Raw genomic sequence first — 26,328 nt, 5'->3', positions numbered from 1 at the left:
AACATTATTCAAATTTAAAAAAGGAAAAAGTCAGGCATCGTGATATTAATGAATAATTCAATCCCCACAAGTTCAGAAAGCATAATGCTGAAGTTGCTGTATAATCTCTTCTGAGATCCTTGCAGCACTCTTACAGGGCAATGCATCAAGCACAGACTAGATTTAATCTCTTATTGCTCTTGTTCAATTCAGACAGTGTTAACAGTTTCTTTCTTCTGAAAAATGTAATAATCTGATCCAATACGCTTAGTTTGTCATGATCACACCAAAAATATCATTTTCCCTTTAAGGATACTTACATTGGAGAGGAAGATCCAGGGATTCCACAGATTTTAACCTTACTTATGGTGAGCAAGACTCCTAAATCAGCTGGCAATACACTTATCAAGTGACACAAGGTAACTCTTTTTACAAGGCCATCTTGCTGGCTTCAAAGGAAAAATTACCTCCTGCTGGTCTCAGCTGGGTACCAGGGTTGGGGGATGAGTGGGACATTAACTCCTTCCCCAGCAGTGAAGTGGCCATGGTAACACAACTTTGCAGCTCCTCTTCCTTGCCTTTTGCTCTTTATCCCAGAGCTGCAAACAACCCTCTTAATCAAGGTCTGGTCTTGTTCCAGTTGGAAAATTTTTATTTTTATGTTCCTTCATATGAAAAAATAGTTCTCACAACAAAAAAGTCTTTTTTCTTTAAAGATTTATGACAACACGAAATGTATTTTGTTTCTTCTCTTTTAATTTGCCTTGGTGCTAAAATGTTATTTTCCTCATTTAAAATTATGACATTTGGAAAAAAGTATATGCAGGAATAAAATGCATGTGTGATGTCAGCCTTGGATTTCACTGATAAAGAACTGCTGGGATAAGGGAGTGCAACACCAGGTCCTGCCCTGCAGAGAAACCAGCTGAGAGCAGTGAGCAGTAAAACACTCAGCCCCTCTGCATCACCACCCTGGGCAGCCTTGCAGCCCCACTCTGAGGTCGCATGTTTATTTTCTGTGCTAACTGGGATGATTGAGGCATTTCATAAGGGCAAACCACAACACCTCTCCCAAAGACTGCTTAGGGAAGAAAGGAAATGTCACTTAATAACTGTACTTAAGGAAAAAAGGAGAGAAAACCATGTGCTGGGGGAAAATCCCCAGATTAAGGATTGAGCAGGATGTGCTGATTCCAGCAGGTGGAGGAGGAAGAAGGTGGCTGGGCTCTGGCAGGCCTGTGCCAAGCTAGAAACCATACCATGGTGTGCTACCAGCAGTATTACTGTAGCACCTCTCATTCTTTGCCTCTCACTAGGTTTTGACAGCTCTCCTCAGATCTGGATGCATTCCATTTACAGCCTATTAATATATTGTCACTATAAATATAGTTTATTTGTTTCTCTAACTATTCTCTATTACTTAACTCTACCCCAGCCCATCCAGTTGGGTTTTTTTCTCTAATTAGACATGGATTTTCCTAGTTCTATTTCTCACTAATGAAATAATCATATTACTTTTTCATGTTCTCTGAATTTGGGTGTCACAATAGTTGGTCTGAGAGGAGCTCTGAGTCATGATTTAATAATGGGAAGAAAACAGTAAGTACTGTGTCCAAGGGAAAGGCTTAACAGTAGCCATTATCTGGAGCTGATGGCAGCTGAACTCTTGGTTAGGAATAAGTCCTGCTTTTACGAGTGTGATCACTGGAACGCAATGAGGGAAAACAGCCAAAACTCTATGCTGACGTCTCCACAAGAATGTGTACCTTTTTAGATGACTTGGGTTGGTCAAAGACAAGTCCCTGGCTCAGCTGGAGGGACAACCTGGTAACAGCCCCTTCAAGCAATACTGTATCGCCCCATGATCCTTTCTGGCTCTGGATTCCACACCTTTTCTAATTTAACAGGAAACAGTGGAAGTGTTTTTCATTGTGCATGAACAGGTGTACATTTAGTGAGGATTTAGTGTGATGTTTTCCTGAGTCTGGTGGAGAGAATTTTCTGATTATCAGACTGTAAACTGTCAGTGGTATAATTTTCCTAAGCACTTGGGAAGCAGTGTTCTTATGGTATTGACATTCCTGGAGATGCAGAGAGCACTGCCAATGCCTACTGATGCCAAAAGTGGTTAGAAAACAAATGACTGATTTCCAGAGTTAGTTAATTTGGAAATACCATAATATGTCTTTCTGCATCTTTAAGCATATCTTTTAAGGCCTGATGCCAAGTGACTTCAGCACCTAATCCTGCTATCAAAGCACTTCAGTCATTTAAGAACCGCTGTGAGTCATGCACAGGGACAGTATAAATGGGGCTATTAGGCAAAGTCTTTGACCCAACCGACTGCCCAAGACCAGCTTGCCGTAACTCACTGGGCTGCCAGTAGTGGCAGCTCAGAAGATGCCCAAGGTGCCTCTCCTGTATGGAGAGAGAGAGACCCCATCAGGCACCCAGACAGCAAGTTGCCCTTGCTCCTGAGCCCCAGCCAGCTCCCACTGGGGCTCATCTAAAAGCTGGATGCTCCTGAACAACAAAGTTAACCCCCTAACTCATTTAGTTGTCTTTCATTCTTTGTTTTTCCTTAACTCACCTTCTATGAAAATGTCAGTGACAGCCACTGCTGATTTTTCTTGCATGGTATCTGGCTCAAAGATAACATATGCCCTGTTATGTTCTGTATGTGCAGAACAAATAGGAAGCTCAGCCAGGGAAAAGACCCATAGTAGTTACCTGACAGCACACAACACAGTAATATATCAGTGAATAATCCAATCAAATAATAATAATAGAAGGTAAGAAAAAGCCAGAAAGACCAGAAAATTCACTCCTATGTGTTTTAGCAAAATGAAAAGCTAATGCATAAGAACTAGTCTATGGAATTGTATCCCATGTTCTTGAAATCTCTGTACGCTGTAAGTATCATGCATAGTGAAATGACTCATCCTTTAAAGGCATCTGCATAACTCAAATCAAAGAACTCCTGACTTTTTTTTCCTTAAAGATAAGCAATAATTTATTTCTTTTTCATCTTCACAATTATCACGTACTGCCCAGCTACATGACCAATGCCACTACATAACACAGGAGAATTGCCCACCTACACTTTACTTGGACAAATACAATTGCAATTTACAGATTAAATGTGCTGTACAACGTGTAGTTGGAAAAATGTCATTCTTATCTATACGATGGGATGTGGCATATGATTTATAAACAGATGCAATCTAAGATGTAAAGCTTCAAAACTTGTTAAGCCAAGGATATAGTATAAAGCATTTTGTTTTGGTATTGTATTGTTACTAAAGTAGAAAAAAGAAAACCAGAGAAATAAAGCCAGATCTTAACTTACAGGATATGTATTAGCTTAAGAAATTAATTGGCTTCTCCACTTTTTTTTGCTTTTCTTCTTCTTTTTTTCTTTTTTCTTTTTTTTTTCTACAAATGAGTAATATGAATATATTGCAGGATAGAGAAAGACTGCCAGATAAAGAAGGTACCAGTATATGAAAAACAAATGAAAAATTACCAGGTAATTTTGCTTACAAAAAAGTCAAACTATAAACAGTCACAAAATATATAAAAATGCCACATTGAACGAGGCAATTGTACTCTACCTAAACTGGTAGTATACTCTCTGAAAGTTGCATTCATACAGTAGTAACTGATAAAAAGGCATTATGCACTCTTGTGCCATCTGGAGATTTAGCACCATGAGTCATCAGTTCTTGGATTGTCATCCAGTTGTCCAAGATTTTCTTGTTTCTCTTTTTCATCATCTTTTTGTGACTCAGTTCAATAATGTTGATTTCCTTTTTGCCCTCACTGCCACTCTGTGGGCTTTCCTTAAGACACTCCAGCCTGCTCCTCATCATGAACTCCCGCCGCCTCCTCTGCTCCTTAGCTCGCACCAAATGCTGCTTCCGCTCTTCTTTGCTCCAGTAGCGACCCATCTTCATCTCACTCATTGTATCATCATCTGTCGTCATCCCACTGCGCTCCTCTTTAATTTTTAAGGCACGTTCCTTCAGGATTCTGTCTCGAACTGGTCTCTTTGTGATGTACCTCGTCCCATCACTCCTTATTTTCACCTTCCATTCCATCTTGGGCTCTGCACACTTCTGCGAGTCTTTGCACATGCTCACCAGGCTGAGCTGGCTTTGGGCGTACTCCACTGCAGACTTCTGCTGGATCAGTTGCATATAGCTTTGATAATGCTTTGCATGAGCAGGTATATTCCCATACCTGTAAGAAGAGCTGTGATATGGAGACAGGTAGGGAATGTGCTCACTGCTCTGCTTTTCCTGGTCTGTGAATCTGCCACTTTCTGATGCCAGCTCTGCATTCTCAGCAGCACTGCTTTGCTCAGTGGGTTTGGTTTTGGCTGAGGTTGTCTCCCTGCTGCTTTGTCCTGAGGATGACTGATTAGCCACGATTGTGCTCCTCAAGTTTTTCCTGTTGGTTATGGTGATCATCCTCTGGAGAGAGTTATCAGGGGATCGCTCCACTGTCAGTGGAGTGCTCCTGCAACTTTCGGCCGTGTTGTAGGCGCTGGAGCTGTCCTTGTCAGACTTCTCAGGGTGCTCCATGATGTCATCGAGTTTGCCTCTTTGTACATCTACGCTGGTGTTATAATTCCTGAACCCTTCGTCATGTAAAGCCCAAATGTCTCCGTACTGATCCCTCACCTTTTGGAGCCTGTGAGCTTGCATAATATTCTGACATTCGAGTTCAATGTTCCTCAGTTCTTCATTGAGTAGCTGCAGCTCATGCTCCACTCCATCTTGCTCTCTTCTGTTGCACTCTATCATGCTGCTTGAGTAATACAGGTCATACTCCCCGTGGTTCCGAATCTTGCACTTCAGTTCCAACAGCTGCCGAAACCTTTCACATTCCTCCTCTGGGTTTCCTACGAAATCAGATTCAATGTATTCCCCAGACACAAAACTTCCATTGCACTGGAGCTCAACGCTTCCTAATGTATCTTGGCTGTGGCCCAGCTCCCGTTTGCTCTGCAGGGTAGTGCTGTTCTGCTCCTCAGGTGCATTTTCTTGCTCTGAGCTCTCGTCATTACGCAGACTTTCATCTGTAGGTCCCACCCCACTGTCTTTCTCATGATTGTTGGATGATGAGGTTGCAGTGTCTGTAGTGCCATCCTCCTCTTCATGTTTCTTTGGCTAAAAAGTGAGGAAAGAAAATGATTATCAAATGCAGACCATATTACATGAGAATATTTTCCAGCTCTGTTTTTCTTAAACAGCTGGTATCTGATTTAAGCTGAATTAAAAGAGATCGCTAAACAGCAGTCCTTCTGCTCACAGCTTTTAAACGTTTCTGAGAGTCATGCTGTGGTGGCCATGCCGAGTGAAGTAGATGAATTACAGCACTAGTGACATATATTCTAAAGTCCGGAAAGAAATATTTCCCTCTCTAGCTAAGCCCTCTCTTGCAGTGCTTAAAGATAATGATCACCAGATGGCACACTGTTTTCGATTCTGGATTATGGCCAGAGACGGGTGGAGCTGAAATCTTCTCAAACTTGGGAAAAAGTTTCAGTACTGGTATCACTTAAAAAACACAGAGCAAGCAGCCAATCAAACAATGACTAGTACAATCTAGGAGGGTGCAAAAAGACTACACATTTTTCTTAACTCCTTGTTTGCTCCATGAGATGGGGGGGGAGGGGAGGGGTTGAAGCCTGCGGAAGGCTAGCCTGTTCACTACACCCTCCATGCCTCCACGGCCCTCTACCACACTTCTTGTTTGGTAGTCTTTTTCCAAAAGACTGTTCATTTTGAATTCTAGGATTTTGCTTAAGTAGACTTTCTCTGTTGCATCCCTGGAGACTATTTTTGTTCGCTCGTTACAGTTTATGTTCCTTAGAAATAAAACCAGCCTTTTACCATTAAGTGTAGAATAACACTGAGTGCTTGCCATGGGCATAATGTCAAGCTTTTAGGCTGTTGGTTTTTAATTCACACTCCACTCATTGTACCTAACCTATTTATAGTTTCAACCTGTTTATATTCTCAAAGAATGTGAGATAATACCTCTCTGAAGAGACAGACACTTTCTATTTTTCAAACTGGATAAGCAAAGAATCACGCAGAGTGCAGCTTATGTAGCCTGCTTGCCAAACACCTAAGTGCACACAGTACTGACCAAATGCCATTTCTTTTAGGAGGTATAATTGCATAATTATGTATAATGGTGGTAATAATCAAGGGAGAAAAGAGGTACAGTGCACCCAGTGAAAGGAAAAACCTCAAAGAGGCCACTGTCATAATTCCCTTTTTCTCTACTTTGACAGACAGTAAAACAGGATGAAAATGTGTCTCCTGTCTCATCCTTTCTCCTCTCTTCATGTGTACCTCACGATCACACACCCCCTTCATCTGGTTTCCTTTCTTCAATTGTTAAGAAAAAATAATGGCCTAGTGTCAGAAAAACAAAAATAACCTCCACCACTGAAATGCAATGTAATAGTGGAATGAAATAAATATTGGAAGAAAGAAAACACCAAGAGAATTCAGTGTCTGTGACAGACAGGTTAAAAATTTCTGAAAACATGTTTTAACAATTTGTTGCCAGACAAGACCTGCAAAGAAATTTTTTTTAAAATCATAGCATACATTTACACTTATCCTTTTGCACATACAATGTGCAGTTGATAACAAAATGCACAATAAATGTATAATTCTCATTGTAGCTTTGGCAGCCACATTGGTAATGTGTCAATTAGTATCTCTCGCTCTCCTCAAACTGGGAGAAACTCTCTCCTAGAATTTAAACATCATGAGACAGAATGTATTCAGTGTTATTCAAGGGATCATGTTCAGTGTTTCTTGATGTTGTAGGGTCGGTCCAAATTTTCTAGAAACTAGATTTTGAAATTGCAAGGGACAAAGGCAGACTTTCATGAAAACCCTGCAGGTTTTAAAAATTAAATGGTACGTATTTTCCCTATCTGAGATCCTCTCAGATCTTTGTACTTACCTGCTTAGAAAGCAAGGGTATCTTCTTGTCCCAGGAAGAAGCAACATGAAGAGTAGTACCAATAACACTCTAAATAACTAACTAGAATTGTAATTTATCTATTCTTTCTTTCCTCAGCTTTTTCATTACTGTGGAGGTATTTAAAGTATATCAGACAATTTCTTATTAAGGCTTTTATATTTTTCCAAAGTGCTTGCAACACTGTAGTTCCTTTTTCAGAAGCAGCTGGAGAAGTGGTGGGAACTCAGTGTTTTCCCACATCACCTGTTTTAAGAGTTCCAAAATGTCATATTCTACTCAGAAAAAACCTCCAACATCTAGAGAATTCTTCATGAAAATCAAGAGTAACCACAAAGAAGAGCACCCCAACCAGCCAAGTGGCCAGGGCACTCACCAGGAATGCTGGAGATTTAGGTTTAATTTCATGCTTTTCTAGTTTACCTCCTACAGGTGAGCACCACTGCATAAGCTATTCAGGTTCCTTCTCTCAGCTGCTCTGGAGCTGCTCCAGCATTTAGTGACCTCCTCTGCCCCTAAACCTTTCAGCAGGGAAGTGACTCCAGTCTGGGTCTCCTACGCTGCATGCTGGCCACTGCACTGTGCAACTCGTTTCTCACTGCTCTGGAAAATATTTAACTACTGACACAAGGGAGAACAGGTCCACCGGACATTGGGAGGGCCATCCTGCAGCACAGCCAGGAATTGGGATGCCTGTCCCAAATGCAGGGCTGCATTCACACTAGCAAATGAGGAGAGCCAGGATCTGCTCTCTGACCTTGAGGGTAAGTGCATAGCACAACTTGCATCCACATGACTAAAGCCATCTTAACTCCCTAAAACGGGTGGCTTATCCATAATGTGTTAGCACAGTTACACAGCTTACAGGAGCTGAGCTCTATGATGCTTCCTCTGAAGTCTCCAGTATGGTGCCACACCACAAAAGCATATATTTGAGCACTTATGAAAAAAATCTTGTAATGTATCTATTTGTACAGGTATTGGAGACAGACTTTACAGTTTGGGCCTACATAATCAACGCTTTCAAAATTAGTGGCTCTTGTTTTCCACACCACCTTTAGCAACAATTTAAACTTTGCTCCTTCAACTTCCACTTGATTTAGACTGAGTGAATACAATATGCTGCCATCTACTCTAAGTTACACCATCCATAATTAACACACACACAAAAAGATGCACACAAAACAAACTCCAGCTTTCCATCCTAACAGAAATCAGATAGGAGGGATTGATGTGACCAAATATAAGTGTCTATAGTACAGGCACCTGAATGTCAGGTAGTCATTTTGGGTTGCCCTTCCTGTCAGGAAGAAACAAGTGCCTATACAGTCAGATTCCTCTCAAACTAAAGCAGACATCTGTATCACATTAAATCTTTCCCCGGTATGTGGATACTTGCAGATAGCTCAATTAAGAAAATGGAAAGTAATACATTTATTTATTATACTGCATGTTTTTGAGATAAATTTATTTAAAAATACATTTTTATTCAAGTAAGGCAGCCCCTGGAATTTCTGTCCTGGACTTGTCATGCTTGCCAGAGCTCCTCAACACATGCAGACTGAGCAGTCTCTTATCATATAAGATTATTTTAATTTTATTTTGAAAGGTAGCAACCCTAATTCCAGGTTAAGTCCCTCTGGAAAAAAACCAGTCTCCAACTACACAGTGTATTGCTTTTGTCAGTGTTATCTATCATCTATTTCAAACAAAGTGTTTGTTTCAAATGTATGTTGTCAATCTCTTCTACAATGACTTCTGTTTGAAATACCAAAGGGCTCCTTAGACCTCATCTTTGCAGTAACAACTCAGATAATAAGAATGTGATTCTGGCAGTGTGTACAATCAAGCAATAAAAGAACCTCAGAAGATTCTGCATTTCAGCTCCAGCAAAGCATTCATGCCTATAAAATGGCTAATCTTCCAGGAATTCAGGCACTGTCCTATTCTCCTTTTACAACTTACGATGTATATTGTGACTCCAAATCCAGACTGCTACTAAAGTCTGAGGGCAGTGACATTCAGTTGAAGGTTTTAATAAACATAACTGCTGGGTTCTCTGGTCAGTGAGGGGGAGACTGACCACAGTGAGAGGAATCTCTGGTGGCAGGCTAACCATGAGGTACTCCAGCCACGAGTGAAGACTGGGATTGTTTTCAGTGGTACACTAGAAAGGAAAACGCTCTTCTGAAAACAATGCTGTTCTTTTAAAACAGGCTCCTCTCAAAAAAGAATTTCCCCCAGATATTTTCACTGCATTTCAACTAGAATGATTTTTTAAAAAAAATCCAATTCTTTCTATTCTTAATAGGTTTTGATATATTCCATGATACTGGATAAGAATTTCCGCATGGCAAATGTATGGTATTCTTCTGAAAAGTTATCTCTGCTGCACAATGAACCGTGATGCCATAAAGGGGAAGGAATACAATGAGTTATAAAAAATGGAGAATTACATCTTTCCTTGAGGTTTATTGGACTATTCTATACAGAGAAGATACAATTCTTGACTGAATTCTATAGAGTGGCTCAAAACCATATAAAAATACATGACTATTAATTTGATTCTTCTGTTACAAACTGCACCAAATTTTTCTGTGACAGCTCACAGTAAATGTTAAAATTCTATTAAACAGACTCATATTTGGAAGGATATTCTGCTATAGTGTGTATTCATTCCTGCAGCTCACAAGAATCATGACGACAGGTGATAATGAAGCCAGAGAAGTATTTTTTGGTTCACAAAAATCAAGACTGGCATTGGAGCAGTGTCTCCATGGCCAGCCAGGGAGCTTGAAGATACTCAGCCTGGCCACTGGCAGCTGCAATGAGAGCAGTTTCATTGCTCCAATGGATTACGTGATTCACCTCAGGAAACTGCTAGGTTTCCCAGACTAACAAGGAGTAAAGAACCAGTTTTCTGACTTGCCAAGTCACTACACAGAGTCTAGAGAGACAGCAGCTGTCACAAATTACTGACGCCCCATTACACACCAAGCTGCATTTGGTTGATTCGATTACTCATCAGAAGGGCAAAGAAATGTCTGGCTGTCCCAGAATTACTTCAAGCAACCTAAACATCAGATGCCAACAGAGCACAAGTGACCATAATTTTTTCAAGTGTAGCTCTCTCTTACAGTAATATAAAATCTCAATGGGGGGAAAAATATTGTTAGTATAAGATCCTAATAGGGAATAAAAATATCTCAGTGGGTTCTGTGAAACCACTTCACAGAACACCACTGTTCAATAACACCATCCACAACTCAAATTCAGTCAAAAGCCAAAGCTTGACAAGAACTTGGGAGTAGAAGGTCACAACTGTCAAGTGATTTCAGAGATCCCAACATGCTGTGTGAGGGGCTAGTAGGGGTTTGTAGATAAACCTGCTCAAGAACTTGTACCACAAGTGGGGGTTTGTGTGAAAATGTCACTGTGCAATGGAAATTGCTTTGTGAAGAACAAGTGTTCTTTCTGACAGGAAATCTTTTGCTATCAAAGATGAAATTTGTGGTTAAAAAATTAAACAAGATGCTAAATATCACTTCAAAGTAGCTAGCAGTGCAGAAGTAAGCACATTTAACCTGGCAAACAGGTTTGGCTCACCGTGTGGAAAAAAGGGTCATAACTAAAAGGCCACTATAAAACCTGTTGCAAGGCTCCTTTCACCTCTGACCCTGGAGTGATTTCACTTTGGGTAAATAACTAATGGTTATAAAATCAAGGATTTGTAATCTGATATAGCATATTCCAGATAATTGACTTAATTACTCTGTTAGCGTCTCTGTCCCAATGAATATTTAACTTATTATGGTGAAGAGCTTTAATAGGAGCTATCACCTAGTCAATACCTCAGTGTCAAGGCTGGAGGGGAGGTGAGGAGGAAACAGGTTAGATGCCTGTTCAGGGTCCCGGTGTGGACCAGGCAGTCAGGTATTTGAAGCCAAGTCTCTTGTTGGCCAAATAAACTGCCTTGGAGGGAGGCTGAAGAAGGAAGGCTCTCACAGTCCTCTCTTCCCTTCCAAGAAAAATGCCTTAGGCTCTGCTTTCGAGCAATTCAGAATGGGGAAAAAATTGTAAGTCACAAATTTCCGTGGGTGGAAGAACAGTTTCTCACCAGCCGTGCATCTGTAGAAGCCAAGAGATGAAGTTGGATTTTATTTCTTTGGCTCCACACAGTGCGTATGCTGACAGATCATCTGATCCAGGAGTGGACAAGGTCACTTATGCCTTCCACCATAAAGTACAACTGAGAAGACCCATCCCTGATGAAACTGTATGGCTGGGGGTGCACATGCATTTTTGCCAGTCACACTGTGTATAGCACATAAGCAGTGTGCAGGTAAAAGTCAGGATAGCAGCAAGCTGAGACTATGCTAACAATGTGCTTATTTGTCTCCATTAACAAAACAAATGCCGAGCTGTGCACTGTCGGTATAAGAAAAATACACTTGTATCATCAAAACACCTGTTGTTTACTTTAAATACCTCTTCCATCTTATTTTGCAAGCCCTGTGGTGCAAGGGCTGGCTCTTACCTTGCATGCATACAACAAGAAGGGCACCTATCCCAGCTCAGAGCTCTAGGTGCTACACTGATACAATTCATTACAAGTACTTGACGTAAAATATAGTAACATAAACCCCAAACACTTCAGAATTAAAGAAGAAAAGCAATATTATTCTGAGAGTTCAGGGAAAATGAGAAATCTGTACTTATCACAGCCTCCTAAATTGTTTGCTAGCTTACTGTACTGGGCCTAAGCATCTATTGTTCTCCTTTTCCTTACCTACAGTGTGATGGAAATCACAGCATTTCTTTGACTTTGACTCTATTTTATAGCATACCATTTCATTCTCCTTTAACAAAACAGTATACCTAGCAAAATTTCAATGATATGTTTAGTAGTTATCCTACCTGCTCCACCTCGTTGGCTGTGTACTGCATCGCTTCATTATGCTGCTCTTCCAACATTTCCAAGTTTAACTCCTCTAAGAATTCATTCCTTTCATCATCCAGCCACCCTTCCTCCAGCTGCAAAGAATACATTAGTACATTATATTATGTTAGCAAGGACACATGCTAAAACGGGATAAACCCAAATGGCAGTGCTTGACTAGTTCTTTTTATTCTAATGATTCTCTTCAGAAAGCCAGGCAGTAGGAGTTCGCATCTCAGAAAGAGAAGAAGAAAAAGAAGGATAAAAAACCATGGGACTCTTATGCCTTTTATCCTTTCTTGAAACAGTATGACTGATTTTCTCTCATAATGAAGGAGACTGCACAGCACAGACATTATTTCCTTTCAAAAGGTATGAAAGGCACAGCGCATAATCCTGAAGCTGTCATGCTCATTACTGCCGAGAGCCCCTGTGCTGAAAGAGTGGCAACATTACTAATAGGGCCAGGAGGCAACCGGGCTCTTTCCTCTAACAACCTCCATCCCAGCACTGTGCCCTGCTGCTGCCACCTCAATAGAAACCTTATGTTGTGTTTCTATCACCATTTTCCCATTGATCTTTCAGGTAAACAAACAAGCAGAAAAGGATGACAGAAAGATGTGGTGACTTGAAGGGAGGTTATTTTTGTTCTCACAGTGTCCCTGGAAGCAAGGCTTACCCATTTGTTTTTTTTCCCTTTGACATCTGGTGAAGACAGTGTTGCAGAAGGACAGGAGGGGATGCTATCTTTTCTGTCAAGTGAGTATATCCTCTTCCTGCACCCACTTTGCACCCTTCACATCTTTCTGAACTGATAAAACAGGCACCCCTGGCCTAAACCACTATTCTTGGTTTGTTCATTGTGCACATGTGTGTACCTGGCACACATCCATTTGTATCTGTAATCCCTTGCCAGATGGCACACTGCATCAAAAAGGAAAATACCGGTCAGTGGTGCTCCTGGCTACAATGATGAGATTGTAGCAGAAGGAAGCACTTACTGTTTTGTTACTGGTGAAGGAAGCAGGGGAGGAAGGTGACAAAAAGATGCTAAAAGGTAAAAGTCTCAGCATTAGACAACTACAAAAGCACCAACTATTCATGTCCCAAAACAGCAAGAGCAAATGTAACAAAGTACCACTGCCTCAAAGCCAGAAGAGGACTGGCCACAGATACCCGTCAGAAAAGTTACACCAAAGTAGCAAGTAGTAGTTCAAAGCTGCATGAGGGGTGACTGATCCTGTGTGGTACTTTTAATTGAATACTGGCAGGAAACCACTGTTTCCTTCACAAACGGATGTATTTTGCCCATGCCAATGAACTCTTTCCTCTTATAAAGAACATAAGCCTTTCACCATTTCTATTGGCAAAGCCAGCTTCTAACAATTTGGGATTAGGAGGAGGCTTTTTTTCTTGAGGACATGTAATTTTTATGTTTATCCTTAATGGGACTTTCAAACGATTTTCTGAAACATCTGGTATGGGCCACTAGTTTTGTTTACTTGTTTGGTTTTTCTTCCCAAGGAAAGCATGAACACAGCCTTCCTCTACCATAAAAGATGTGGCTGAATTTCCCTCATTTGAGGAAATTGCAGAGATGAACAGATCTGGAGGATGAAAGATGAATCTCACTTGGGCAAATCTGCTGCTTTGACTGTGGCAGACTCAGTACCTAACTAATGGGAATGCTTATATTATGTTACAGCTTTTAGAATAAAAATGTGGCTTTAGGAAAAAAAAATATACCGCTTAGTATATGTGTGCACTACATACACTGTGTGCACATACATGCATGTCAATGCACATGCCTGTGCCATTTGTTCCTACACTAAACAGGCTGTGCCTGCAGCACTCTGTTTCAAAACTTCATTATTCATCGGTATTCACTGTGCAAATAAATGGTCAGAGATGGTTTTCTTCCCTGTTACCAAATAAATATGCTCAGCAGTCAACCTTCAAGACTGCAATAATGCCGTTGCCATTTTCTATCTAGAAATAAAAGCCTGCTTAATCCTGCTGTCCTTCACCAGAGGTAAAGCAACACAACCAGCTGAAATCAGTTCGTGGACAGCCTGATTTCTGACATACTATGGCTTTTTCTTCAGTTTTGTATGTTCTTAAAACACATAAATTCAACAACAAAACCCCAACACCAAGTTGTGAGTGGGTTTCTGTTCCCTACTGAAAACCAAAACCTTACTGAAAAATAGTAAGAATAATATTGAAACAATTCTTTCAAAACTACTGCAACCTCCAGTGAGGGTTACAATTTTGCAATATAAACTGAGGCATGGCTTTTTGTGCTGTACTATGTCACCAGTTTTATGGGAATTGTTTAGATTCCTGAAAAACATAAGGGAAATGAATGCTGAAATTGTGAATATTTTACAACTACCATATTCACGTAGAGATTCCAAGTGGCACTGAATTACACTTACTTAATTTAATTGACACAGAGTATGTATCTAGCAAGACAGAATATCAGATCAATAGCATGAGAGACAAATGGCAATATAACCAACTCTGAATTGTTGGCAGATGGCGAGAACAGTGACAATATAATGTCTTTTTGCTTTGCAATGGCCCATAAACAGAATATAAAGGGAAGTACAAACAGTAGTACTCTTCTTCTGCTCCACCTCTCCTTTAGTCTGATGATCAACCTAACATCTGCCCCCCGCAATGATATAAAAAATTCTTGGTATTGGCATAATTTTATCATTAAAACCATAGAAATATTTCTAAAAGCTTTTGAAAATGCACCTCCCAAAATATAAGCATGTTTTTGTAACCAGGGTGCTTTGGAAACGAGTAGATCCAGGTTTGCTGAGTGGTATTATAGTGACAGTCCCTGAACCAATACATAAATGAACAGCTTACATGCCTGCTTGTAAGTGCATAGGATAAAAAGAGACATCACCAATGACCAACTACAGCTTTGTGAAAGTTCATATAAATTACTAAGTATGGGAAATTTATCCCCAGAACAAATCAGAATCATCTAATGAGTAATACATAGTTTTCAAGTTCTACTTCATATTTTACTAATATTATACCAGTGCTGCCAGCTTTATTTCTATACCTGCTTACTCTGCTGGAAATACTGCTTGGTTTGGGGAAAACAAGCCCCAGTAACATCGTGTTATTTTCTTTGTTGGCTAAACAGGGGCAAAGCTCTGCAATTATCTGTTTCCTCCTTTTATCAGGAACTTGGGCATTCCTATTTCTCAGCAGTTCATTACTTACAGTGACAGTGAATGTATGGCATAACCCAGGTTCTGGCTCAGTGCATCTACTTAGTCTAACCTGCATCTCTGGTCTTGCAACCAGCAACACAATTTTCTTGCATTCTTCGCTAGAGAGCAATGCCACTGCTTCTTCCCGATTCTGGATATCTTGGCCATTTATCTAGAAAACAAACAAAAGTGGCACATTAGTTTCTATTTCTACAAAGCAACTCACAATAAAGGGCAGATATTGGCTCATTTGTGCTGAATGTATGGACAATGAAACTCGTGCAACGGGCGCATCTTCAGCCCCTCAGTGGTAAGTGCCTTCACTCAATTATGCGCTTACTGTAAGAGCTGTATTGATCGTTGAAGGATGGTGGACATCAGAGGAAGCAGTTATGTTCATAAATGTCCAACCTGCGCCCTGGTAACATACATCTAGCAACACAATTAACCAGCCCCTGACAGGTGACGTTCATCTTTCTCCGTTCAGAGTAATGGAAGTGTCACTCTGAGATAATAGCGCTGGTGGAAGCAAGACTAGTAATGCTACAGCTGAAATCAGTCACACTGTATGCTGGTAGAGAGCCAATTAGAGAGCTACAGTATTATCTCTCACCAGGCAATACTTACAGGCCACTGCTTATTGCTGCTCCATTTAATCATTTCATATTTGTGTGGACAGCTTAGTATCCAGAACCACACAAAACATATGTATCCCTCTTCCAAGGGGATAATCAAAATAAAAGTGGTTCTCCAATGTGCACGTGCTTTTCTCGCTACTGTTCTCCTACTGTCACCTCATTAAAACAGCCACGTCCATGACTACATGGTAACAAACACATTTTGCATTGCCCCAAACCCTTTATTGAGGGAATCAAATAGAAATCTTATTTTCCATATGTATTTGGGTTTGTCCAATTCACAGCACAAAAAGTGGATTATTCTCATTGTGGCAACAACAACAACAAAAAGTACTTGATGTATATCAAAATGAGTGAAAACAGAACTGGAAGACAGAAGGTTCTGAATATTTGGAGGAAATAAAAACTTGTAAGGGTCTGATTTCAAAGTAGCAGGAACCTGCTGGTTGAGAAGGAAAAATTAAATTTCTGCATGTATGTTTGGCCTGAAAGCCCTGACTCAAAACCACAGCTTCAATTCAGATTAAAGAAAACCCCAGCATACCCTGATCACCTAACTGGCAATGACTGAAATGTCTGAGACCCTTCAAAGCTTACATGAAGGGATTGCTGTGGTTTGTGGGAGACCAGACAACCATTTGGTAACACAGAGCTGCCCTAACCTGAAAAGCAGAGGTGCAGCCATGGAGGCTCAGGAGCAGATCTCCAGATTCTGCAAACGCCCCCAGCCGCAGTGACTGCTCTGGTGACTCCTTGTGAACCCTGGAGGTGGCAGCCCTGCTGTCGCACCCCACCCCAGCTGCACCATCATGGGGGATGAGCAGGCCTTCAGCCTGCCCCAATGCATCTCACCCCCATGGACAGCACTTGTCAACCTGCAGGTTCACAGCTAAATACAGCAGAAGTTTAGGCACGGCTCGCTAGCACTGTCCTTACAAAACCCTTCCCTTGACTTTGCAGCATTTCATGTAAAATACTCAGGCTGTTCTCCGATGCTTAAGCAGATTATGAAGGTGATGGGAGAGGTGTGAGGTTTGTGAGAATGAGAAGGGGACAGTTCTGGCCTCAAACATAAAAGGAAACCTGCTGTAATTTTGTGAGGAATACACAAAACAGAGTGTGTCCCCCCCCTAGCCTTAACCAATGCCATCTGCTGCCCACAGAAAATGCCCCCACGCTCAAGGATCTGTCTCTCCCCCAGCCTCAGCGTAATCTCCCCGTAATGGCACTGTCACCTTCTATTTCTCTGAGTTATCTCATCAATAAAAGTAGATAGAGGGTCAATGTGTTTTCAGATATGAAAGTAAACCCCACATAACTCTCTGGGTGTTAACTTTAATGATCAAACTCATAGCTATATATCAGCACTGACATTAAAGTAATGCTCCAGTCTACAAAAGAATGGCAGAATTACCTATGCTTTTCTCTCGCCCCCAGAGTCTTTACTCACAAATGAAAGGAATTTCGTTAGGAACTGGAGGACATTTGCCTGAACTACTGTTGGCTCTCCACTTCAGCCAGAAATTTTACAAAGCAAGGAAAGGAACAGAAAATGGACCTGCTATTTCCTTATTTTGAAACAAATAAAGTAGGAACAAACATTGTTTCTACTCAGTCGAATAAACAGTTTTTTTCCTGCTTTTGCAGGTTAAAAATACTGTTATATCCTGTTTGCTTTCCTCAGTGGGTGTTTTATAGAAAGACGTGGAAGGCAGGGCACTGACTTTTCCTCTCCTCAACACACCCCATGGCGTGGTCCCACCACCCCAAGTCCTGCCAAGGGGCTCACTGCCCTGGCACCATGGTGTCTGTGTTTTCTTGGGGGGAACATCATCCTGTGACCATTTTCACATTCCCAGTCATGCAGAGAATGAGCGGCCCCTGAGTGAGCCTGGACATTAAAACATAACTTATTATTTCTTCTCCAAAAAATGGGCTATTTGGTAAGCCAGCTCATAGACTCTGTTGTCTTAGCAAGACTCCCAAATCTGATACTGGAGTAAGAGAAACAGGTGCAGGTTTCAGCAAAGACATTTCCTGCAGAAATGAAAAGACTGGAGGGAAGGAACAGGCTGATCTTGTGACAACCTGAAAGTTCACGTGCCTAAATTAACGATGGGCAATTAAGGAACAGGTTACAGAAAAGCAACCTGTTTTCACCAGGAGCTACTTCTGGGGCTTCAGTGAAAAAAGGTCAAAATACAAGGGAAATCGACTGGGAACCAGAACTAAAATGCTACAATACAGCAAACAGTTTCCATTCTACTGATTTTTGGCAGCTGCTTTGTGATTTTGTCACTAGGGCAACAAATGTACTTATTCACTGCCAGTTGAAAACGGAAACCCACTGCTATTCTAGCTACTTCTCTATACAAGTACGCTGTCCTCCTCCAGAGACAGCAGCTGGCCACCCTCACCCACAGGGGCTATGCTGTATCACACAAACCTATCTCTGGGGCAGCTCTTTAAATGAGTGGATCAATTAAATGAGCTCTTTAAATGAGCGGAAACAAAGGGAGAAAAAAAAAAAACAACCTAAGATGGTGGGTTAGAAAAGAACTCAGAAAAAGCAATGTTTTACTGGTGGAGGACAGAAATATTAACAAAAACCTAATGAACCTCCTCCTCAAGTATGTTCAATATCATCCTTCACTAACAGCACATTTTTTGTATGAAAATTCTTACCATCTCTGCTCAGCACAAGTGAGTTTTATCCAAATTTATGCAATCAGTGAATGATCAGCATGTCTCTGACACCCATATGTATGTCTGCAGGATCCCTGTTTAGAATTTGACACTGAGATGAACATAGTGGAAATGAGATTTGCTAATAAATATGGCAAAAAAAGACATAGGACATAAGGGCATGAGCCAGAACGAGTTTGTCATTCTCATTTTTCAGTACATGCACTCTAGCTCCCGGCTATTGTGTTAAAAAACAGACAGACATGGATTTTCTCATCGATCACAGTAACAAAGAGAACTACCTTCCCTCATTAACAGTCCACTGCAGAGACAGCAGCACTGGGTGTTTGTCTGAAGAAAGAGTTTAAGGAAGAGTCTATTGTCACATACTTGCAAAATGCGGTCTCCTTCACGGATCCGTCCATCTCTGGCAGCTATGCTGTTTGGATCAACCTGCACAGGACAATATCCAGTAACTGAACATTGAAAGATTTTTACTGGAAATGGTAACAGCTGCACAACAGTACTATTTGAAGAAATACCATTTTTACCCTGTACAGAGGCAATCTGAAGTTTCCTTTAGAGTCATATGATCTCAACAGTTCTTTAAATAATCGTATAAGCTTGTTTCAGATAAAAGTCTAAAGACAGAAAAGGTTGGGAGCATACAATTTTCTGATTAATACTATCCTATGCCATCATCAGGCATTAGCCTGCAGCTGTCAGAGCACTAAGAATTAATGACAGAGTCCCTCTTCTCTGGTTCACTATGGACTGAGGTGCTTCTACAGCAGTTGATACCTCTATACAAATGGGCCTGTCTTTTGGAAAAGAGCAGGTTTATTTTAATTTCATGGAAGCATTTACTATTAAATTATTATCTCAGTTATCACTCTGTTATTTCCTCTGGAATTTTGCAGCTCACAAGGAAACAGCAAAAAACCCCAAAGGATCTATATTGTATAGATCACTCACAGGTACTGTATATCGTTCCTGGTCTGAGTCAGTTAATTTCAAGTTAGTTTAACCTAAAAAGATGTTTAGGGCTCCATTAACAGTTTATCAAAGTCACTACAGCTCATCCCTGAGCAATGACCCTACTGTTCATTGCAGGGCAATTCGATCTATCACCTTTCATTTGATGGTTATCTTAAATCATTTATTTTGCCTCGTCATGCCATAAGCTATTTTTTCAAACCAAACATATGAGTTAGGCATTTGGTTTGCAGGTTACATCCTCCACAGCTGCTAGATATTATTTTCTTCTTGTGCATTGTCATAGAAAAAAAAAATGATTCTGAAGTGCTTAATCAAGTATGAAAGACAATATAATTGCATTCACTTCAAAAGGTCTGGGAAATTTCTACTGTGTTGGAAAACCAGCACATTTCACATATAATCCTAGAGTGTATTAAGAGATTCCTGCATTTCTTTGTCCTCATGTGGTGAAACAGACTTCAACATTAGTGCTTATAGAACTGGTGGAAGACTTATTCTTGGGTAGTTTTATATCAATTCCTCATTTTTCAAAGGCTGTGCTTTTCAGCTTCTTGACATTGCTGCTGGCCCGGAAATGTGCAATCTGCCTTCATCCCTGTTCACTGATACGCAGGAGAACTCTCTCTACCGACCCTCTCTGTCCACAAGCTTCACTCAGAATTTAGAATCACAGAAATCATAGAGTATCTCAAGTTGAAAGGGACACATAAGGATCACTGAGTTCAGCTCCCTGCTCCTCACAGAACAACCTAAACCTAAATCATTTGACTAAGAGCCTCGTTCAGATTCTCCCTGAACTCTGACAGGCTTGGTGGTGTGACCTCTCCCCTGGGGAGCCTGTTCCAGTGATGGACCACCCTCTGAGTGAAGAACGTTTTCCTAATACAGTTCATCATGTCAGAAAAGAGACAAATTGGGAACACAGTTCACACAAGATAATCACCAGTGAGCGTGGACTCACCAGTGACCTTGGACTCACAAGAGTTCTGCTTTATCCAGTAAAACAATCCTCTTTGAATGGCTGGAGACTCAAAGGGAGCTAGTGTTCCTGGAAGTCTTGCAGATTGACCCTGTGAAACACTAACACCCTGTGGTATGTGCTGGATGACATGTTTTCCTGTTGAAGCCAATGAAAACCTGAGGATTCATTCCATCTCAGTAACCAGTATTCTATTTTCTGTCTGGCAAAAAAAGTCCTCTAACTCTTTCCAACATATTCCTCTCCCAAGCTACTCTCTCAGCCCACCTGTAGTATGTCTGTGTGTACCATAACTGTAACAAAACCACAAACAATAAAATAATGATTATCCACTGTTATGATTATCAAGGCTGTGGCAGGGGGAGAATGCAAGCAGGGTGTGGAGACGGTGCTTTTCTCCTTAAAAACTCTTCCTGATTTCCATCGTAAGGGCAGATTTCTTTCAAAATGCAGACCATGCTCAGACTGCTTTGTACTTCCCTAACTATGATGTTGCACTTAAAAGCATTCACATTAAAGAAGCTCGGTAGTAATAATTACAGTACTTGGGCAACATAATTTAAACTGATAATCTAAATGAATTGAAAGTGACATGTGCTGGCTGATGGTCAACACTTCTGCACTCTGGTCTCAGAGCACTTGCTCTTACCTTCCCTGGCACATTCAGCCCTGCACCACAAGCACCTCCCACGCTCCTCCCCACTGCCACGTCCTTACCTCGCTGACATAGATCCCCGTGTCCTCCTCATCGTCAGTTCTGTAGCAGACAGTCAGACCCAGCTTCTCCTGGCTGCTAATGCGGCACAGCTCCACCTCCTACAAGAAAACACACAGGCTCGTATGGTGGCTTTTGCCAAGGGTGGGAACAATTGTGTAGCCCAAGGAGACACCAAGCTGCTGACATACTCATACTATATTCATACTCGTCCTGCCCAGTCTTGACACACAGTATTTTGTGTGCATCTTTAAGGGGGAAAAGATTCTGTGCATTAAGAAGGAAATCCCAGTACATTGCAGCTTCAAGCTACATAGAAACAGTTCAGTAAGACATGCCAAACTTTAAGAAGTATGCCTGTGGATCGATTCTGCAGTTTCACTCCTTTTGGATAATAGAAGCTGACTTACAGTATATTACATAGTCATTTTAGTCCTATCACACCAGCTATTGATTTATAGGATACAAGACAGACTGCCTACACATCAATCAATCAATCACAGAAGTGCCACTCCCTTCTAACAGCAATCTAAGTCATAAAGCAAAAACACAGCCTTCCATTAATAGCATAATTCCTTTCCTGGCCAGTTTAGTGCCATAGCTTCATTGCAGGAACTGTTAGGTAACAGAAGGATGCTTCAAGGAATCTCCTGTGGAGCTGAACAGCCGTGGCATCCTCCTCAATTGTGAGATGATGCAGAAAACATATTTTTAGTGCCAGATGTCCCAGCAGTGGCATCTCATGAAAAGTGCAAGTTTTAGGGCAGATGGTGCAGCAATAACTACTACATACACCCACCTGAGTTAAGCATCTTTAGGGTTCCACGGGGGAATCATTCACAAAAACGCAAAGCTGCACTTGGTTTGAACACTGTGAAACAAATAATTGTAATAAAGCATGACGAATCCAATAGCACAGAGTATTAGTTTGGTTGCAAGTGGGAAAATTTATTTATATATTTAAAAGGAGTCTGCAGGTGACACTTGGAACTTAACAGTTTCTGCTTTGCACGCTGTGCAAAACAAGAAGAGACAAACCCATGCTTCAGTTCTCAATTTGTGACACAGAGTTGGTTCCTCCCCATCCCCAGAGATGTCATGCAGATCAATCCATAAACAGGCACAGGGTGCACAGCGATAAGGACTCACTACTGAGTCTCATTGAGTTATGGGGACCAGATGTAGAAATACCACAGCTTACAGAAACACCTGCAGCTCACATACACGGGTTAGCAGATGAACTCTGCACCATTTTAATTTCGGCTGAACATCCGTGATGAAGTGCACTGCTATGGCTCGCTCCCCTGCCTCCTCACCAACATACGCAACTACATGGGTTCAGTACCTATGTAAACCCGATAAACATCTCCCTGGACTTTGAACATTCAATGTCTTAATGAAAACTACAAGAAATTTAGAAAATGTCATGAAACTGTAGTTCTCTTTCTTAAATATGGCAGGAGTTTTTAAATAGGTTGGTGAACAGTGGAATTAGTTGCCAGAAATGTTATACGTCAGGTTTGAAAGAAGAAACATAGGACCATGTTTAATTAGGGAAGAGAACTGCAGTGACCTGGTTTTGGCATTGGGAGTGAAAGTATGTGTACTGGAGGGAGGCCTATTCAAAACCCATAATAATTGATGCCTCCAGAGGGAAAGAACACTTGACTAGAACTGTAATATTAGGGAGAAATTACAGTAACAAAACGGCTTCAATTACAGCAACAAGGTATACTTTTAAGGAATAAAGAAGGTTGCGGTCCCTTGGAGTCCTATAAGGAAGCTTAAATACACCATAAAGGACTGAGACTGGGACCTTTAAATCAAGCCAAATGAGAAGCTGTGCACAAGCTGAAATCCATTGACTTTCATTGTCCTGCCGGCACAACCTCCTGCCTCCCTGCGCTGAGGCTGGACAGGGGCCCCAAGGACTGCTCTGAAGGTAATTTCTTCAGCTGGAAACAACCTTGAAGTTCTTGTGGACAATTTGTCTCAAAATGTTACTACAAAGCCATACGAATGTTTCAGGCTCCAAACAAACTGAACTCTTCCAGTGTGCTCACTCAATGAGCAGGGTAATTCAGCCACTTAGGGCACGAAAGAGCAAAGGAAAATGGGTATTACCCTAGAGGATTATCCTGGGAGTCAAACAGGTTTGCTGAAACTTTCTCTGGGAACCAGCTAATGACAAATATCAGTGACTAATATCCTCTGACTGGGATGCACCGGCCCTGGCTGCACTTAGTGCTTGAGTTGTCACAGCTTTTGTTTCTCCACCCAGTAACAGAGTTTAGAGCTGAGGTCTGTACTCAGTACTCTTGGGACTACCTCTTTCCTAAATGACCACATGTAGCGTAGTCTGACGACTGCACATGGCTGTGGCTACTTAGAAGCTGTAGATACCTACTACTGAGATATTGGTACTTAGTGTTAAAGGCCCAATAAACATTCCATGTTTTTCAGTCTAGATTGAAGTACATACCGAAGTGGTATCTCATTCAGTTTGAGTGAGAAGTTGGATGAAGTCTCTTGCTTTGCATTGGAAGTCTTTCCATGTAACTGCCTTTTTCCCACTGCACATCTGCACTAGCCTCATGACATCTTTTTTACAGCAAACATGATACAACCCAGTCACATTCAAACAAATCACGGGTGACAAAACATTTTTGGACAATTTAAAAGCGCTCTGCATAAAATATTAAATAATCTTTTAGAGCAAAGTCCCACAAGTCTGATCTTTATATAACAAGCACATCTGAAACAACTTCAGCAGAAGAACAGCAACTGAGACACTAGAGAACTCGGACCATCATGATCAAATGCATTTGACATTGCATTTTGTTACAGATGCTTTTTAGTGTGGTTTTGTTTTGTTTTTTTTTTTTTTTTCTCCCTAACTGCACTTTAACAGATGAAACAATGAGTTTGGTAGCAGTAGCAATTTTGTAAGAATTGAAATCCCTTTAGGTACATGCATACATGCACATGCACACATACACAGTTGCCTCCTCTTTGGGTTTTTTTTGTGTGTGTGCATGTAGGGACTAAACTGACAGTCTTCAAAATTCAGCATTTTAAAAATATGTGAGAAACAATATTTGGAGATTCATGAAGTGTGCTGACAGACAGATGGTGGAAGGAGAGGGACTGAGGAGAGAGCTCAGGAGATGACAGCCTCCCCCTCTTTTGGGCACTCTTGGGGCAGCCGCCTCTCAACATGAAGAGTATTCTTCTGCCAAGTGACAGAAATCAATGCCAAATTGCTAAATCTTTAACTTGCTGCTTCCTTTCTCTGTGCGGGCAGAACAATAATTCAGTGTGGTACCACAGTGAAGACAATACTTCAAAGTGTTCTGCCATAAATTATTTGGTTAAAAAATAGACATGGAAATTAAAATAAGGACTATCCTGTCTTGAAAGACTGGGATGTAAATTTCCAAGGTAGCCCATCCCTTCACACATAGAAAAGACAGTGAAGAGGTGCAGGTCACAATCCTGAAGGGCTGAAAACTGGTTATGTTGGTCATCCTTTAAAGTGATAGAAGCTGTAGCCTCTGGCTCCCAGTTAAAGGCCGGTATTCACTTCAGTGATGGAAAACCAGTTTACAGGCTGTCAGCCTCGGGAGACATAAGACCAAACAAGGAGCTGTCACCTCTTTGGGGAGGGAAGGGTAAGTTAATACTGTCATTTCTCTCAAGTGGTAGAGAAGTAGATTATAAATGTCATCAACTGGGCTGTTGGCTTTCTAGAACTGCTGAAAAGAGGTTAAGGGCTATTAAAGGAGACCTTGTAAAAGTTTGCATTGGTTTGCAGTTATATTGGGCCTTTCTACTAAAAGCTAGATTACAAAGAGTAAAGCTGCTGGTCTGTTAGAAAACAGACAATGAACTCTTCAGCGACCTTTCTTAAACAGTCTTTCTGGGGCAAAAAGAGCTCTGTACTCTTCACATTTTCCCTCCTCACACTGGAAAACAGATTACAGCCTAAAATGAGAAAGTTTCTTCTCGCCGCACCCAGAAGACATTGAGACGAGTTATTCATCTGACGACCCTGTGCTGGAATAACTGCACACATGGAAAGCTTACTCTCCCCATTTTTCTTTGCTGAACACTCTGCCAGTGGTATCTACTAAGCCATACACACCTTTGAATCCTTCCCCCACTTTCTGTCAGGATTAGCTACTCCCTCCCTGCTCAACACTGATCAACCCATTTCTAGTGTGGCTAAGCTCTGCCCCTGTCTCGTCACTGCCTGTCAGCCTCTCTCATCTCCATCTGAACCACCCCACCCTGGCACTCCTCTCCACCAATACAATCCTTCTGTCCTCATCCTCAAAGCCCTTCTCAGTTCACTTTCTCCCTAAGCAACACTTCACACTTATTCACAGACAGCAGCCTCACTCACCCTTTTCTCCTTTGCCCCCAAACATTTCCATTCTCAGTAAGTCCCCACATCCACACAGCCCCCCACAACACCTGCCTTTTACTCCCACCTTATACCCCATAAAGAAATTACTGCTTGGTAAGCAAGAAGCCCCATCTACTAAAGCAAGTGCTTTGCCATGTATAAATCACACATACAGCTGGGCACTACCAAAACAACCTAGTATTATAGCTGCTTGTGGAGGAATGAAGGCAGTGGGTTGATCAGCATTGATAACATGCAGCTGTGGCCTTGCCTCAGAGGCAGTGGGTTGGTTGACATGGATGATGTGCAGCTGTAGCTTGTTCCTGCTAAGTGGTTAAATAGCTCTGAGGATTGTGATGGAGGTGGGGTGGTGTGATCTTTGGAGGAAGGAGATACAGCACAGACAGTAGAATCTGACTAATGGTAAAGCCTTGTTGCAGCCTGCTGGTTTGTTTGTGCTGCAGCAGCCACTTTGTTCTCCTTCCTCTCTTTCATCCCCTGATCCTTTGTTTGCCTTGCCTTCTCAGGCTTCTGCGTGATGAGAAGAGATTTTTGTACAGGTGTGAAATAAGGTAAGCAAGAAATTAGAACTCAATGCAAGTTAGTTGCGATGAACAGCAAGCTACCCTCTTCCCAAGGCAGGAGACTCTCAAAGCCCATATAAGAGCGTCCAGTGTTTGGAGGCAACTGGGTTCCTGTGAAACTCAGAATAAACTTGAGATCTGATGTGTCCCTTGCC

At 41.4% G+C, this 26,328-nt stretch overlaps 1 protein-coding gene and 1 long non-coding RNA gene across 4 annotated transcripts in view; one reads left to right on the top strand and one right to left on the bottom strand.

Annotated features, from left to right (window-relative positions):
• Window positions 1–26,328, top strand: part of LOC308065762 — a 541,432-nt gene that overhangs the window by 118,906 nt on the left and 396,198 nt on the right. The gene's annotated exons all lie outside the window — the stretch shown is intronic.
• PDZRN4 (PDZ domain containing ring finger 4) overlaps window positions 7–26,328 on the bottom strand; it is a 259,477-nt gene continuing 233,155 nt past the window's right edge. For 2 of the 3 annotated variants that reach the window (XM_080392097.1, XM_080392099.1), the window contains 5 exons: window positions 21,184–21,282; window positions 18,879–18,941; window positions 15,236–15,337; window positions 11,908–12,024; window positions 7–5,153 (listed from right to left, as the gene is read on the bottom strand). In XM_080392097.1, coding sequence (XP_080248223.1) covers window positions 3,627–5,153; window positions 11,908–12,024; window positions 15,236–15,337; window positions 18,879–18,941; window positions 21,184–21,282 — 1,908 coding nt within the window. In that variant the 3' untranslated portion in view covers window positions 7–3,626. The remainder of the gene's footprint in view (window positions 5,154–11,907; window positions 12,025–15,235; window positions 15,338–18,878; window positions 18,942–21,183; window positions 21,283–26,328) is intronic. The other variant, XM_080392098.1, reaches the window with a different exon arrangement.

This window comes from Falco punctatus (assembly GCF_963210335.1).
Source record: "Falco punctatus genome assembly, chromosome: 6".
Classification (NCBI taxonomy): Eukaryota; Metazoa; Chordata; class Aves; order Falconiformes; family Falconidae; genus Falco; species Falco punctatus.
This window is presented reverse-complemented; position numbering and strand designations above follow the sequence as displayed.